The sequence below is a fragment of the Hemitrygon akajei genome, chromosome 16 (genome assembly GCF_048418815.1).
Source record: "Hemitrygon akajei chromosome 16, sHemAka1.3, whole genome shotgun sequence".
In the NCBI taxonomy this organism is placed as follows: domain Eukaryota; kingdom Metazoa; phylum Chordata; class Chondrichthyes; order Myliobatiformes; family Dasyatidae; genus Hemitrygon; species Hemitrygon akajei.
The window spans coordinates 1,556,922-1,570,097 of record NC_133139.1 but is presented as its reverse complement, the minus strand read 5'-3'; the positions used below and the strand labels follow the sequence as shown (position 1 = coordinate 1,570,097).

General features: G+C 47.0%; 1 protein-coding gene across 5 annotated transcripts in view; it reads left to right on the top strand.

Annotated features, from left to right (window-relative positions):
* ncanb (neurocan b) overlaps positions 1-13,176 on the top strand; it is a 416,144-nt gene that overhangs the window by 98,456 nt on the left and 304,512 nt on the right. For all 5 annotated transcript variants that reach the window (XM_073068065.1, XM_073068064.1, XM_073068066.1 and 2 more), the window contains exon 4: positions 2,459-2,633. In XM_073068065.1, the coding sequence (XP_072924166.1) occupies positions 2,459-2,633 (175 nt within the window). The remainder of the gene's footprint in view (positions 1-2,458; positions 2,634-13,176) is intronic.

Here is a 13,176-nt window from a genome sequence, read left to right as displayed (position 1 = left end):
CTTCTCTCTGGTTCTGTGGAGACTGAGACCCAGGGAACATATCTGAGGGGTGACCAGGGAGATGGTTCTGATGGTCAGAAAGGGAGAGGAGTCTGGACATGGGTGTGACTTCAAGTGTGGGTCAGTTTTGAATCATCATCAAAGACACCCTCTGATAAATCAAGTTGGCAATTCAGGAAAGTCTCCTCCCTGTGGGTAAGATGTTGGCTAAATGTACAGGAAAAGGATGTTGTCAGGTCTGGAGGACCTGAGCTATATGGAAAGATTGAATTGGTTAGGACTTTATTCCTTAGAACGTAGAAGATTGGGGGATTTGATAGAGGTATACAAAATTATGAAAGGTAGAGATAGGGTAAATGCAAGAAGGCTTTTCCCACTGAGGTTAGGTGGTACGACAACCAGAGGTCATGGGTTCAGGGTGAAAGGGGAAAAGTTTAATTGGAAAATGAGGAGAATCTTCTTCATTTAGGGGGTTGTGATAGTGTGGGAGAAGCTGCCAGCACAAGTGGTTCCTGCATTTTCAGAAGACCCTTGACAAGGTCCCACACATGAGGCTGCTTAACAAGCTATGAGCCTATGGTATTGCAGGAAAGATATTAGCATGGATAAAGTGTGGCTGATTGGCAGGAGGGAAAGAATGGGAATAAAGGGAACTTTTTCTCTTTGGCTACTGGTGACTGGTGGTGTTCCACAGGGGTCTGTGTTGTGACCACTTTTTACATTATATGTCACTGACTTGGATGATGGAATTGATGGCTTTGTTGCAAAGTTTGCGGATGATACGAAGGCAGATGAAGGGGCAGGTAGTTCTGAGGAATTACAGAGGCTACAGAAGGACCTAGACAGATTAGGAGAATGGGCAAAGAAGTGGTAGATAGAATATTGCGTCAGGAAGTGAATGGTCATGCACTTTGGTAGAAGAAATAAAATGGTAGATTATTTTTGAAATGGAGAGATAATTTGAAAATCTGAGGCACAAAGGGATTTGGAAATCCTTGTGCAAGATGCCCTGAAGGTTAATATGCAGGTTGAGTCTGTGGTGAGGAAGGCAAATGTGATGTTAGTATTTGTTTCGAGAGGACTTGAAGATAAAAGCAAGGGTGTTATGTTGAGGCTTTATAAAGCACTGGTGAGGCCACATGAAGTATTGTGTGCAGTTTTGGGCACCTTATCATAGAAAAGATATGCTGAAACTTGAGCGGGTTCAAAGGAGATTAATGAAAATGATTCCAGGATTGAACGGCTTGTCATATGAAGAGTGTTTAATGGCTCTGGACCTGTATTCACTAGAATCCAGAAGAATGAAGGGTGACCCCATTGAAATCTATCGAACGGAGAAAGGCCTTGATAGAGTGGATGTGGAGAGGATGTTTCCTATGGTAGGAGAGTTGAGGATCAGAGGACACAGCTTCAGAATACAGGGGCATCCTTTTAGATTGGAGATGAGGAGGAATTACTTTAGCCAGAGAGTGGTGAATCTGGAATTTGTCACCACAGGTGGCTGTGGAGACCATGTCTTTATGAATAGTTAAGGCAGTGGTTAATCAAATTTTGATTGGTCAGGACATGAAGGGATATGGGGAGAAGGCAGGAGGTTGCAGTTGAGAGTAAAAATAGATTAGTTATGATGAACTGATGGAGCAGACTTGATGGGACAAATGAGCTAATTCCGCTCCTATATCTTACTGTCTTATGCAAGCTTGATTTCAATGTTTAACAGAAGTTTGGATAGGTATATGGGCAGCAGGAATATAGAAGACTATGGTCCTGGTGCAGGTTGATGGGAGAAGGCAGTTTAATGCTTTTTGAGATAGTGATTTAGATGCATATCATATTTTTTACTGATTTAAGTATTGTATGTAATTAGTTTTGCTACAACAAGTGTATGGGACATTGGAAAAAAAGTTGAATTTCCCCATGGGGATGAATAAAGTATCTATCTATCTATCTATCTATCTAATGGTTTCAGCATGGACTAGATGGACTGAAGAGCGTGTTTCTGTGTTGTACTTTCAATGACACTAAGGAGGAGTGGGATGCAGGGGATATGGGAAGCAGAAACCACAAGAGCATCACAGGGAAGGGGGTTTGGGCAGTGAGTGGGGTGAGATTAGCGTGCAGAGTGGAGATCAGCATGGAGAGTGGAGATCAGCATGCAGAGTGGAAAGCAGCGTGGAGAGTGGAGATCAGTGTGCAGGGGTGAGATCAGCGTGGAGAGGGGGGGGGGATTGGGATGGAGAAGGTGAGCAACCTGCTGAGGCAAGCAGTGTGCAGAGAAGGAGCAGCACTTTAGGGGCAGTGTGTTGTCGGTCTGCAGGCATAGCTCTATGCTACTAGAATTGGGGTATTTACCTAAGGGAACTGTCCACAACCTCGGGGGATACAGGCTGATCCCACACACTCTCCAGCTCCGAGGGAGGAGGAGCTGTGTACTTATCTTTGGTTTCTCCTGTTTCAGGGACGGTGTTCCACTATCGCTCCAGCAACAACAGGTATGCATTAACCTTCAAGGAAGCTACACAGATCTGTCAGCAGAATTCGGCCACAATGGCCTCACCCCAGCACCTCCTGGCTGCCTTCCAGGATGGGTTCAACCACTGTGATGCTGGCTGGCTCTCTGACCAGACTGTACGGTGAGTCATATGTAAACACACACACACACACACACACACACACACACACACACACACACACACACACACACACACACACACACACACACACACACACACACACACACACACACACACACACACACACACACACACACACACACACACACTTCTTCAGTTGTCCATTGGAATCCGATGACGACGTCCATTCCTTTAACGGTGAGATCTTTGATGACTATACAGTCCTATCCTGGGCCCACAAGTTCTATTGCAGATGGGACATGTATATGTGGTAGTGGTTGTAGTGATGGCAACCATGGCTGCATTTCTCCTGGCTCTCTTCTGCTGTCTTCTGGTTGTTCTTTCCATCTCCAGAATACAAACCCCATCCCTACACAGCTGTCGCCAAGTGTTACGGTCGGCAGCAACATCCTCCAGGTCCTCAGGTCTGATCTTGCACTTCCTTAAAGCATTCTTCATCTGATCCTTATAGCGCTTCTTCGGCCCTCCAGCTGAGTGTCGACCATGATATAGCTGGCCGTATAACACTCTGTAGGGTAGCCAACATGGGGGCATCATTATCACGTGCCCCAGCCACTGCAACTGATGCTGGGTGATCATGGCCTCAATACTTCTGCAGTTGGTCTTTACAAGTATTTCAGTGTGAGGCATCTGCTCCCACCAGGTAATTCCCAGGATGCGCTGAAGGCAGCTTATGTGGAAGCGCTCCAAGGACTTGATGTGATGGCTGTAGGTTACCCAAGCTTCACAGCCATAAAGGAGGGTGGTGACACAGACCGCTTGGTATACGGCGACCTTTGTGGAGGGACAAAGGCTCCTGTTCTGAAAGACTCTACGCCGAAGTCTCCCAAAGGCAGCTGATGCCTGTTTAATGCGGCTGTGGATGTCATTGTCAATGCCGCTATCCTCAGAGAGAATGCTCCCCAGATATTTGAAAGATGGCACTACTGACAGCTTTTCATCACCAACAGTGAAGGCAGGTAGGGTGGGTGGGGCACTAGCACTCCATTGGCAAACCACTTCTGTCTTGGTGGTATTGACGGTCAGCCCCATCCTGCTGTACGCTTTCAATGCCACAACAAGGACAGTCTGAAGGTCCTACGGAGTATGGGCCACAAGAGCACAGTCGTCTGCATACTGCAGCTCCAGGACCCATTCTCTATGGAGTTTGGTGGTTGTGTGGAGCCTGCTGATGTTAAAGAGGTTGCAATCTAATCTGACGTCCACTGCCACACCACTGCTGTCCTCAATCTCATTGTGGAGAACCTTGGTAACACACAAGAGGAAGATGTTAAAGAGCACTGGTGCTAGCACACGACCCTGCCTCATCCCTGTGTGTACAAGGAAGGGCTCGGACTCTTGTCCTCCTATGGTCACCCGAGCAGTCATCCCATTGTGGAACTGGTGGAGGATGTTAGCAAATTTATTGGGACAGCCAAATCTGAGGAGAACATCCCATAAGAGCTCTCTTTGCACAGTGTCGAATGCTTTAGAGAGGTCGACAAAGGCCATAAACAGGTCTTGATATTGCTCCTGGCACTTTTCCTGAAGCTGCTGGGCTGCGCAGATCATGTCGATCGTGCTCCTGTTCTTCCTAAATCCACACTGCGATTCAGGCAGCATTGACTCGGTGATGTTGCTGATGAGCTTCTGAAGCATCACATTAGCCAGGACCTTTCCAGCAACAGAAAGAAGCGATATGCCCCTACTATTGTCGCAGATGGACTTGTCACCCTTGTTCTTATAAATGACAACAATGTTTGCATTTCTCCATTGCTGTGGGATGTTCTTGTTAGTTCAGGCCTTGGTGATGTACTGGTAGAGGGTGCGCATACACATGTACCCTCCGTTCTTCAGTAACCCAGCAGGGATATTGTCAGTGCCAGGGGACTTATTGTTCTTAAGCGGATGGACAGCTGATAGAACCTCCTGGAAGGTTGATGGTAGACTGAGGTCGTGGATAGGAGGAAGTTCAGGCAGTTCGTCTAGGATGGTGGGGTCTGCATCATAGTCCTGATTAAGCAGGGTGTTAAAATGCTCAGCCCACCTCAGCAGAATGTTATTCTGATTCTTCAGAAGTGTTTGACCATCTGCTGTTTTCAGGGGAGTAATGCATTGATTTATTGGGCCGTAGATGGTTTTGACAGTATTGTAAAAATCATGCATGTCATTATTATCGGCAAAGGACTGGATTTCATGTGCCTTTTCAGTCCACCACTCATTTTGTATGGCCCATATTGCCTTTTCTACTTTCCTCTGAGCTGCCTGCCAATGCTGTCTGATACTGATGGATGAAGGGTTAGCTAAAGTTGCCTGGTATGCTTTGTGCATGCCCTTTCGGAGAAGGAAGGAGGATCAGAACAGGAGTGTGGCGGGAGCCATTTTGATTTTTTTCTTATTCTCATTGGAGTTGAGAGGCGGGACTGCGCAGTCGTGTGATGTCGGGCAGTGAAGCGGGGAAGATTTAAAAAGGACACAGCCTTATACAGCGGGCAGCGTCGTTTACGGGCAGAGGAGTGAGCCGGGAGCTGAGTGTAAGCTTAAAGGCTTTGCCTCAATGGGCTTAGGTGGAAGCGAGCGAGGCAACGTAGGTTTAGGTTTCAATTTTTCCTGTTATTTGAGGAAAGGGGAAGTATGAGTGTGAGGGCAGCTTGTTGTTCTCAGTGTCGGATGTGGGAGGTCCTGGAATCTCCTAGCCTCCTGGACGTCCACATCTGCGCCAGGTGCACCGAGCTGCAGCTCCTAAGGGACCGTGTTAGGGAGCTGGAGCTGCAGCTCGATGACCTTCATCTGGTCAGGGAGAGTGAGGAGTTGATAGAGAGGAGCTATAGGCAGGTGGTCACACTGGGGCCACGGGAGGCAGACAGGAGGGTCACGGTTAGGAGGGGAAAGGGGTACTAGAGAGTACCCCAGTGGCTGTACCCCTTGACAATAAGTACTCCTGTTTGGGTTCTGCTGGGGGGGGACAGCCTACCTGGGGGAAGCCTCCGGCACAGAGTCCAGCCCTGTAGCTCAGAAGGGTAGGGAAAGGAAGTGGAAGGCAGATGTAATAGGGGACTCGATAGTTAGGGGGTCAGATAGCCGATTCTGTGGACGCAGTCAGGAGACCCGGATGGTAGTTTGCCTCCCTGGTGCCAGGGTCCGGGATGTTTCTGATTGCGTCCAAGATATCCTGAAGTGGGAGGGTGAGGAGCCAGAGGTTGTGGTACATGTAGGTACCATTGACATAGGTAGGAAACGGGAAGAGGTCCTGAAAGCAGAATATAGGGAGTTAGGAAGGCAGTTGAGAAGAAGGACCGCAATGGTAGTAATCTCGGGATTACTGCCTGTGCCATGCGACAGTGAGAGTAGGAATGGAATGAGGTAGAGGATAAATGTATGGCTGAGGGATTGGAGCAGGGGGCAGGGATTCAAGTTTCTGGATCATTAGGACCTCTTTTGGAGCAGGTGTGACCTGTTCAAAAAGGACGGGTTACACTAGAATCCTAGGGGGACCAATATCCTGGCGGGAAGGTTTAGTAGAGCTGTTTGGGAGGGTTTAATCTAATTTGGTAGGGGGATGGGAACCTGAATGATGGAGCGGAGGAGAGGGAAAACAGAAATAGATCTAAGGTAGTGAGCAGTAAGGATGTCAGGAAGGACAGGCAGGTGATGGAGCAAATTTGCAGCCATTGGGATGAGTTGCAGTGCAATCAATGCAAAAAAAAAAACAAATACTGGACTTAAGGTGTTATTTATGGACTTAAATGCATGCAGCATAAGGAATAAGGTGGATGATCTTGTTGTACAGTTACAGATTGGCAGGTATGATATTGTGTCCATCACTGAGACGTGGCTAAAGGATGCATGTCTCTGGGAGCTGAATGTCCAAGGATACACGGTGTATTGGAAGGATAAGCAGGTAGGTAGAGGGGGTGGCATAGCTTTAATGGTAAGAAATGATATTAATCATTAGAAAGAGTTGACATACGATCGGAAGGTACAGAATCTTTATGGGTTGAGCTAAGAAATCGCAGGGGTAAAAGGAGCCTGATGGCAGTTATCTACAGGTCTCCAAACAGCTGCAGTGATGTGGACTATAAATTACAACAGGAAATAGAAAAGGTTTGCTAGAAGGGCAGTGTTATGATAATTGTAGGGGATTTTAACATGCGAGTGGATTGGGAAAATCAGGTTGGCACTGGATCTCAAGAGAGAGAATTTGTAGAATGTCTATGAAATGGCTTTTTAGAACAGCTTGTTGGTGAGCCCACTAGGGGATCAGCTGTACTGGATTGGGTATTGTGTAATGAACTAGAGGTGATAAGAGAGATGGAGGTGAAGGAACCCTTAGGAGACAGTAATCACAACATGATTGAGTTCACAGTGAAATTTGAGAAAGAGAAGCTGAAATCCAATGTGTCGGTATTTCAGTGGAGTAAAGGAAATTCCAGTGGCATGAGAGAGGAACTGGCCAAAGTTGACTGGAAAGGGACACTAGTGGGAAGGACGGCAGAGCAGCAGTAGCTGGAGTTTATGCGAGTAGTGAGGAAGGTGCAAGGCAGATATATTCCAAAGAAGAAGAAATTTTCAAATGGAAAAAGGATGCAGTCGTGGCTGACAAGAGAAATCAAAGCTAAAGTAAAAGCAAAGCAGAGGACATACAAGGAAGCAAAAATTAGTGAGAAGACAGAGGATTGGGAAGTTTTTAAAAGCTTACAAAAGGAAACTAAGAAGGTCATTAAGAGGGAAAAGATGAACTATGAAAGGAAGCTAGCAAATAATATCAAAGAGGATACTAAAAGCTTTTTCAAATATATAAAAAGTAAAAGATAGGTGAGAGTAGATATAGGACTGATAAAAAATGATGCTGGAGAAATTGTAGTGGGAGATAAAGAGATGGTGGAGGAACTGAACGAGTATTTTGCATCAGTCTTCACTGAGGAAGACATCAGCAATATACCGGACATTCAAGGGTGTCAGGGAAGAGAAATATGCGCAGTAACAATTATGATTGAGAAAGTACTCAGGAAGCTGAATAGTCTAAGGGTAGATAAATTTCCTGGACCAGATGGAATGCATCCTCGTGTTCTGAAGGAAGTAGCAGTGGAGATTGCGGAGGCATTAGCAATGATCTTTCAAAAGTCGATAGATTCTGGCCTGGTTCCGGAGGACTGGAAGATTGCAAATGTCACTCTGCTATTTAAGAAGGGGGCAAGGAAGCAAAAAGGAAATTATAGACCTGTTAGCTTGACATCGATGGTTGGGAAGTTGTTGGAGTCGATTGTCAAGGATGAGGTTACGGGGTACCTGGAGGCATATGACAAGATAGGCAGAACTCAGCATGGTTTCCTTAAAGGAAAATCCTGCCTGACAAACCTAGTGCAATTTTTTGAGGAAATTACAAGTAGGCTAGACAAGGGAGATGCAGTGGATGTTGTGTATTTGGATTTTCAGAAGGCCTTTGACAAGGTGCCGCACATGAGGCTGCTAAACAAGATAAGAGCCCATGGAATTACAGGAAAGTTATATACGTGGATAGAGTGTTGGTTGATTGGCAGGAAACAGAGAGTGGGAATAAAGGGATCCCATTCTGGTTGGCTGCCGGTTACCAGTGGCGTTCCACAGGGGTCCATGTTGGGGCTGCATTTTTTTACGCTGTATATCAACGATTTGGATTATAGAATTGTACAGCACATTACAGGCCCTTTGGCCCATGATGTTGTGCCGACCCTCAAACCCTGCCTCCCATATAAACCTCCACCTTAAATTCTTCCATATACCTGTCTAGTAGTCTCTTAAATTTCGCTAGTGTATCTGCCTCCACCACTGACTCAGGCAGTGCATTCCACGCACCAACCACTCTCTGAGTGAAAAACCTTCCTCTAATATCCCCCTTGAACTTCCCTCCCCTTACCTTAAAGCCATGTCCTCTTGTACTGAGCAGTGGTGCCCTGGGGAAGAGGCGCTGGCTGTCTACTCTGTCTATTCCTCTTAATATATTGTACACCTCTATCATGTCTCCTCTCATCCTCCTCCTCTCCAAAGAGTAAAGCCCTAGCTCCCTTAATCTCTGATCATAATCCATACTCTCTAAACCAGGCAGCATCCTGGTAAATCTCCTCTGTACCCTTTCCAATGCTTCCACATCCTTCCTATAGTGAGGCGACCAGAACTGGACACAGTACTCCAAGTGTGGCCTAACTAAAGTTTTATGGAATAGATGGCTTTGTGGCTAAGTATGCTGATGATACAAAGATAGGTGGAGGGGCCGGTAGTGCTGAGGAAACAGAGAGTCTGCAGAGAGACTTGGATAGATTGGGGGAATGGGCAAAGAAGTGGCAAATGAATTATAATGTTGGAAAGTGTACGGTCATGCACTTTGGTAGAAGAAATAAACAGGCAGACTATTACTTAAATGGGGAGAGAATTCAAAGTTCTGAGATGCAATGGGACTTGGGAGTCCTCGTGCAGGATACCCTTAAGGTTAATCTCCAGGTTGAGTTGGTGGTGAAGAAGGCAAATGCAATGTTGGCATTCATTTCTAGAGGAATAGAGTATAGGAGCAGGGATGTGATGTTGAGGCTCTATAAGGCACTGGACTTTATAATGGACTTTAACATTTTGAATATTGAAAGGCATGGACAGAGTGGATGTGGCAAAGTTGTTTCCCATGGTGGGGGAGTCTAGTACGAGAGGACATGACTTGAGGATTGCAGGGCGCCCATTCAGAACAGAGATGTGAAAAAAAATTTTTAGCCAGAGGGTGGTGAATCTATGGAATTTGCTGCCATGGGCGATAATGGAGGCCAAGTCATTGGGTGTATTTAAGGCAGAGATTGATAGGTATCTGAGTAGTCAGGGCATCAAAAGTTTTGGTGAGAAGGTGGGGGAATGGGACTAAAGGGGAGATTGGATCAGCTCATGATGAAATGGTGGAGCAGACTTGATGGGCCGAATGGCCGACTTCTGCTCCTTTGTCTTATGGTCTTAAGCAAGTTGTGGATGGTATCTGAGTTATCGTCAAACCAGTCTTGGTGGTTTCTGCTCTTATGGCCGATGGATTGGGCTGCTGCCTCATAGAGTGCAGAGCTGATATAGGTCTACTGTTGTTCCATGGTATTTTCTGAACTCAGATAAGGTTCCAGCTCCTTTAGTTTCTCAGCTAGGATGCGTCGAAACTCACTTCTTGCTTCTGTGTTTCTCGGGTGGTTGCAATTTAGCCGCTTTTTATTGGGTTTTTGCAGCCATAAGTGGGGGACGCACTTTCATTTGGAACTTGGCCACAATCATACGATGGTCAGCCCAGCACTCTGCGCCTCTCATGGCATGGGTGATGAGAACATCCTTGATGTCACTATGTCTCACAATGATGAAGTCAATCATGTGCCAATGTTTAGAGTGAGGGTGCATCCACGAGGTCTTATATTTTGCCTTCTGCTGGAAGATTGTGTTGGTTATGGTAAGGTTATACTCAGAGCAAAGAGTAAGTAGCCTCATGCCATTTCCATTGACCATGCCAATACTATGCCTACCTAGCACTCCACTCCATATCTTATTGTTCTGCCCCACCCTAGCATTGAAGTCCCCAATGTTCATTCTGATCATTCTTAGGATCCGGCAAAGAGCTTCATCCAATGTATGATAAAAGCATTGCTTGGCCTCATTCTCAGATGGCAAAGTTGGTGCATAGGCACTGAGAAGCATGGCGTAACGTTTCTTTGCTGGGGGTTACGGAGGGTCATTAGTCTTTCACTGATGCCAAAAGGTGTTTCTGTGAAACTTGGTAGAAAGGTGTTCTTGATGGCCAATCCTACTCCATGGAGATGTTGTCCACCTGGGGGAAACCTTTCCAGAAGAAGGTGTAACCCATCCCTTTCTCTGTTAAAGAGCCTTCATCCAGGAGCTTGGTCTACTCAGGACAGCAATGTCGATGTTGTAGCGCCTCAGCTCAGCAGCAATCAAGGCTGTTCTCCGGTGAGGTCTCTCAGAGATGCCCTACGAGTCCAGGAGAATCCTTGCATTCCATGTTGCCAGTTTTAGGTTGTATTGTTTCTTATTTTGACTGCAGTAGTGGAATAGCCCGATAGGCGCGGTAACCTATCCAGGTGGGTGATTGAATGGGCAATTTTTAGGCCCTTCCCCAATTGGGGTGAGCAGTGCGGTCCCTAAATTGGGCTGTTCAGTCGCACAGGGGTCTGCCGAAAACAGCTGCCACTCAGTCCCAGCTGCTAGCAACCAAATAGCCTGTGCTGCTGCCATGCAGGGTTCTGACTAGAAGCTTCCAATCCATTTGTACCTGCTCCCATTGCCAGACGCCCCATCACTGTCAGACTTCAACCATACATAAGGTCCAGGTGCTTTTCACTGTGGTCAGAGGTGGAGACCTGTGCAAGGAAGATATTAAAGTGCCACAGGGGGTGCACCATCCCCAGTAGCACTATCTTCACCATGATGAGGTAAATCCCTGTGGCAAGGGTGAACCCAGGACAACCAGTCCCACATCTTGGCTGCAGGAGGCTGCTGGGTCCTTGGTCTGTTAACGCCCGCCTATTGCCAGCGCATTGCTTTTCTGTCAGGGTGTGCTCCCTTAGCCTTGTCTCAACAGACTTACCACAAGGCAGTGGGGCTATTTACCCATAGCTGGGACAGTGGTTGATGGGCGCCAGGGCATATCTACACAGTGGTGGGCCTGCATGCCATGTCTCTGGGGCCCACTGCTGCTCCGAGATCCCTTGTAGTTTAGCCTAGGACCATAAAATACCCAGTTTCCTGTGTGGCCCCGAGGAGGCACTGCAGGAGTCTTGGTGGTGGACAGTCTCTGTACTGGCAGGAGGAGGCTTACACACTTGACTCCTCTTTTCACCCTCTGTTGAGAAGGCTAGCCAGCAGCAATAGCTGTAAGTGGAGAGTAGCAAAAGCAGAGAGCGCTATGCGGCATACAGCATACAACATGCACTAACTGCAAGCACTACTACACTACTGCACTAGACGCTTCACACATGTACACACGCACACACACACACACTCAGGCACAGACATACATATACATGCAGAGATGAGAAGTGTTTTATAGCTCTGGGTCTGTACTCACTGGGGTTAAGAAGAATGAGGGGGATCTCACTGAAACTTCTGAATATTGAAAGGCCTAGATAGAGTGGAGATGAAGAGGATGTTTCCTATTGTGGGAGAGTCTAGGACCAGAGGGCACAGCCTCAGAATAGTGGGGTGTCCCTTTACAACAGAGATGGTGAGGAATTTCTTTAGCCAGAGGGTGGTGAATCAATGGAATTTATTGCCACAGACAGCTGTGAAGGTCAAGTCATTAGGTTCTTGATTAGTCAGGGCAACAAATGTTACAAGGAGAAGGCAGTTTGAGAGGGATAATATATCAGCCATGATGGAATAGCAGAGCAGACTTGATGGGCTGAATGGTCTTATTCTACTCCCATGTCTGAAAGACACCCCCATAAAGATTCATACTTGTTTGTTCCCCTCCTGCACAGACATTATACTATTCTGGCTTTTGCTCCCTTCCTTTCTGGTCTTGATGAAGCTGCTTTGCCTAAGATGTGAACTGGTTATTCCCACCTAAAGATGCTGCCCGATCTGCAGAGATCCTCCAGAATTTTGTGTATTTCTCCAGACATCTTATGGTGTGGCAACTGAATGTTCATCATCCAGAGAGATGTGGCTGCCTTACTGACCATGGTGAGGGATGCTCCCTCGGGCTGACTCTGGCAGTGGTCAGTGGACTGGCTGACCACTGCCCAATCAATCTGCTCCCAGCTGTTGACAAGCCCCTCATTCTTCCTACAAAACACTGGTACAGGAGGTCCTCAGGGCATTGCTGGGCCCAACCTGCTCCACTGTGATCTACCTTCCGTCATGAGGTCAGACATGGGCTCTTCACCTCTGACTCTAGAGGTGAGGCATAGCTTCAGTCTGAGAGGGTGACCAAGGTGAGGCTAGAAGGCTGGGATCCACCTGAGGGCTGGGGATACTGAGTTATGGACGGATGGATTTTGGAAAGGTGTGGGATGGGGAGTTAGAGTGCAGATCAGATGCCATGTGAATGAGGCACAGGACTGGGTTATGCTCAGTCCACAATGTGCCAGGATTGGGAACTCAGTCTCCGGTTTCTGCTCCAGTTCCGTGAGCTGGAGTATCCTAAGGGAGCCACAACTGTTTGTGAATTTCAATTAAATATAAACTCCACACAGCGCCCTACTTAATAGAGCTAATTGACAGCAGAATAGAAATTCACTCTTTCACGAAATCCAGTCAGGAGCCGCTTCTCTATTTCCAACTGATTCTCTGCCTGTTATTTTGACCCTATCTGCATTTCTTGTCAATTGCTTGGTCTAAAGTTGATTTATTTATTCAGGTTGTGTTTAGAGTGATTTGATTATTATCCTCACTCTATGTTTTCCCGACACTATTCTCCCAACTCTCTCTTAACCATAGCTCTATCCCCCTGGCTCTCTTCCCCCCACCGTCTCTCTCCCCCTCCAGCTCCCCTCCCCTCCGGCTCTCCTACCCCCGGCTCTCTCCCCCCACGGCT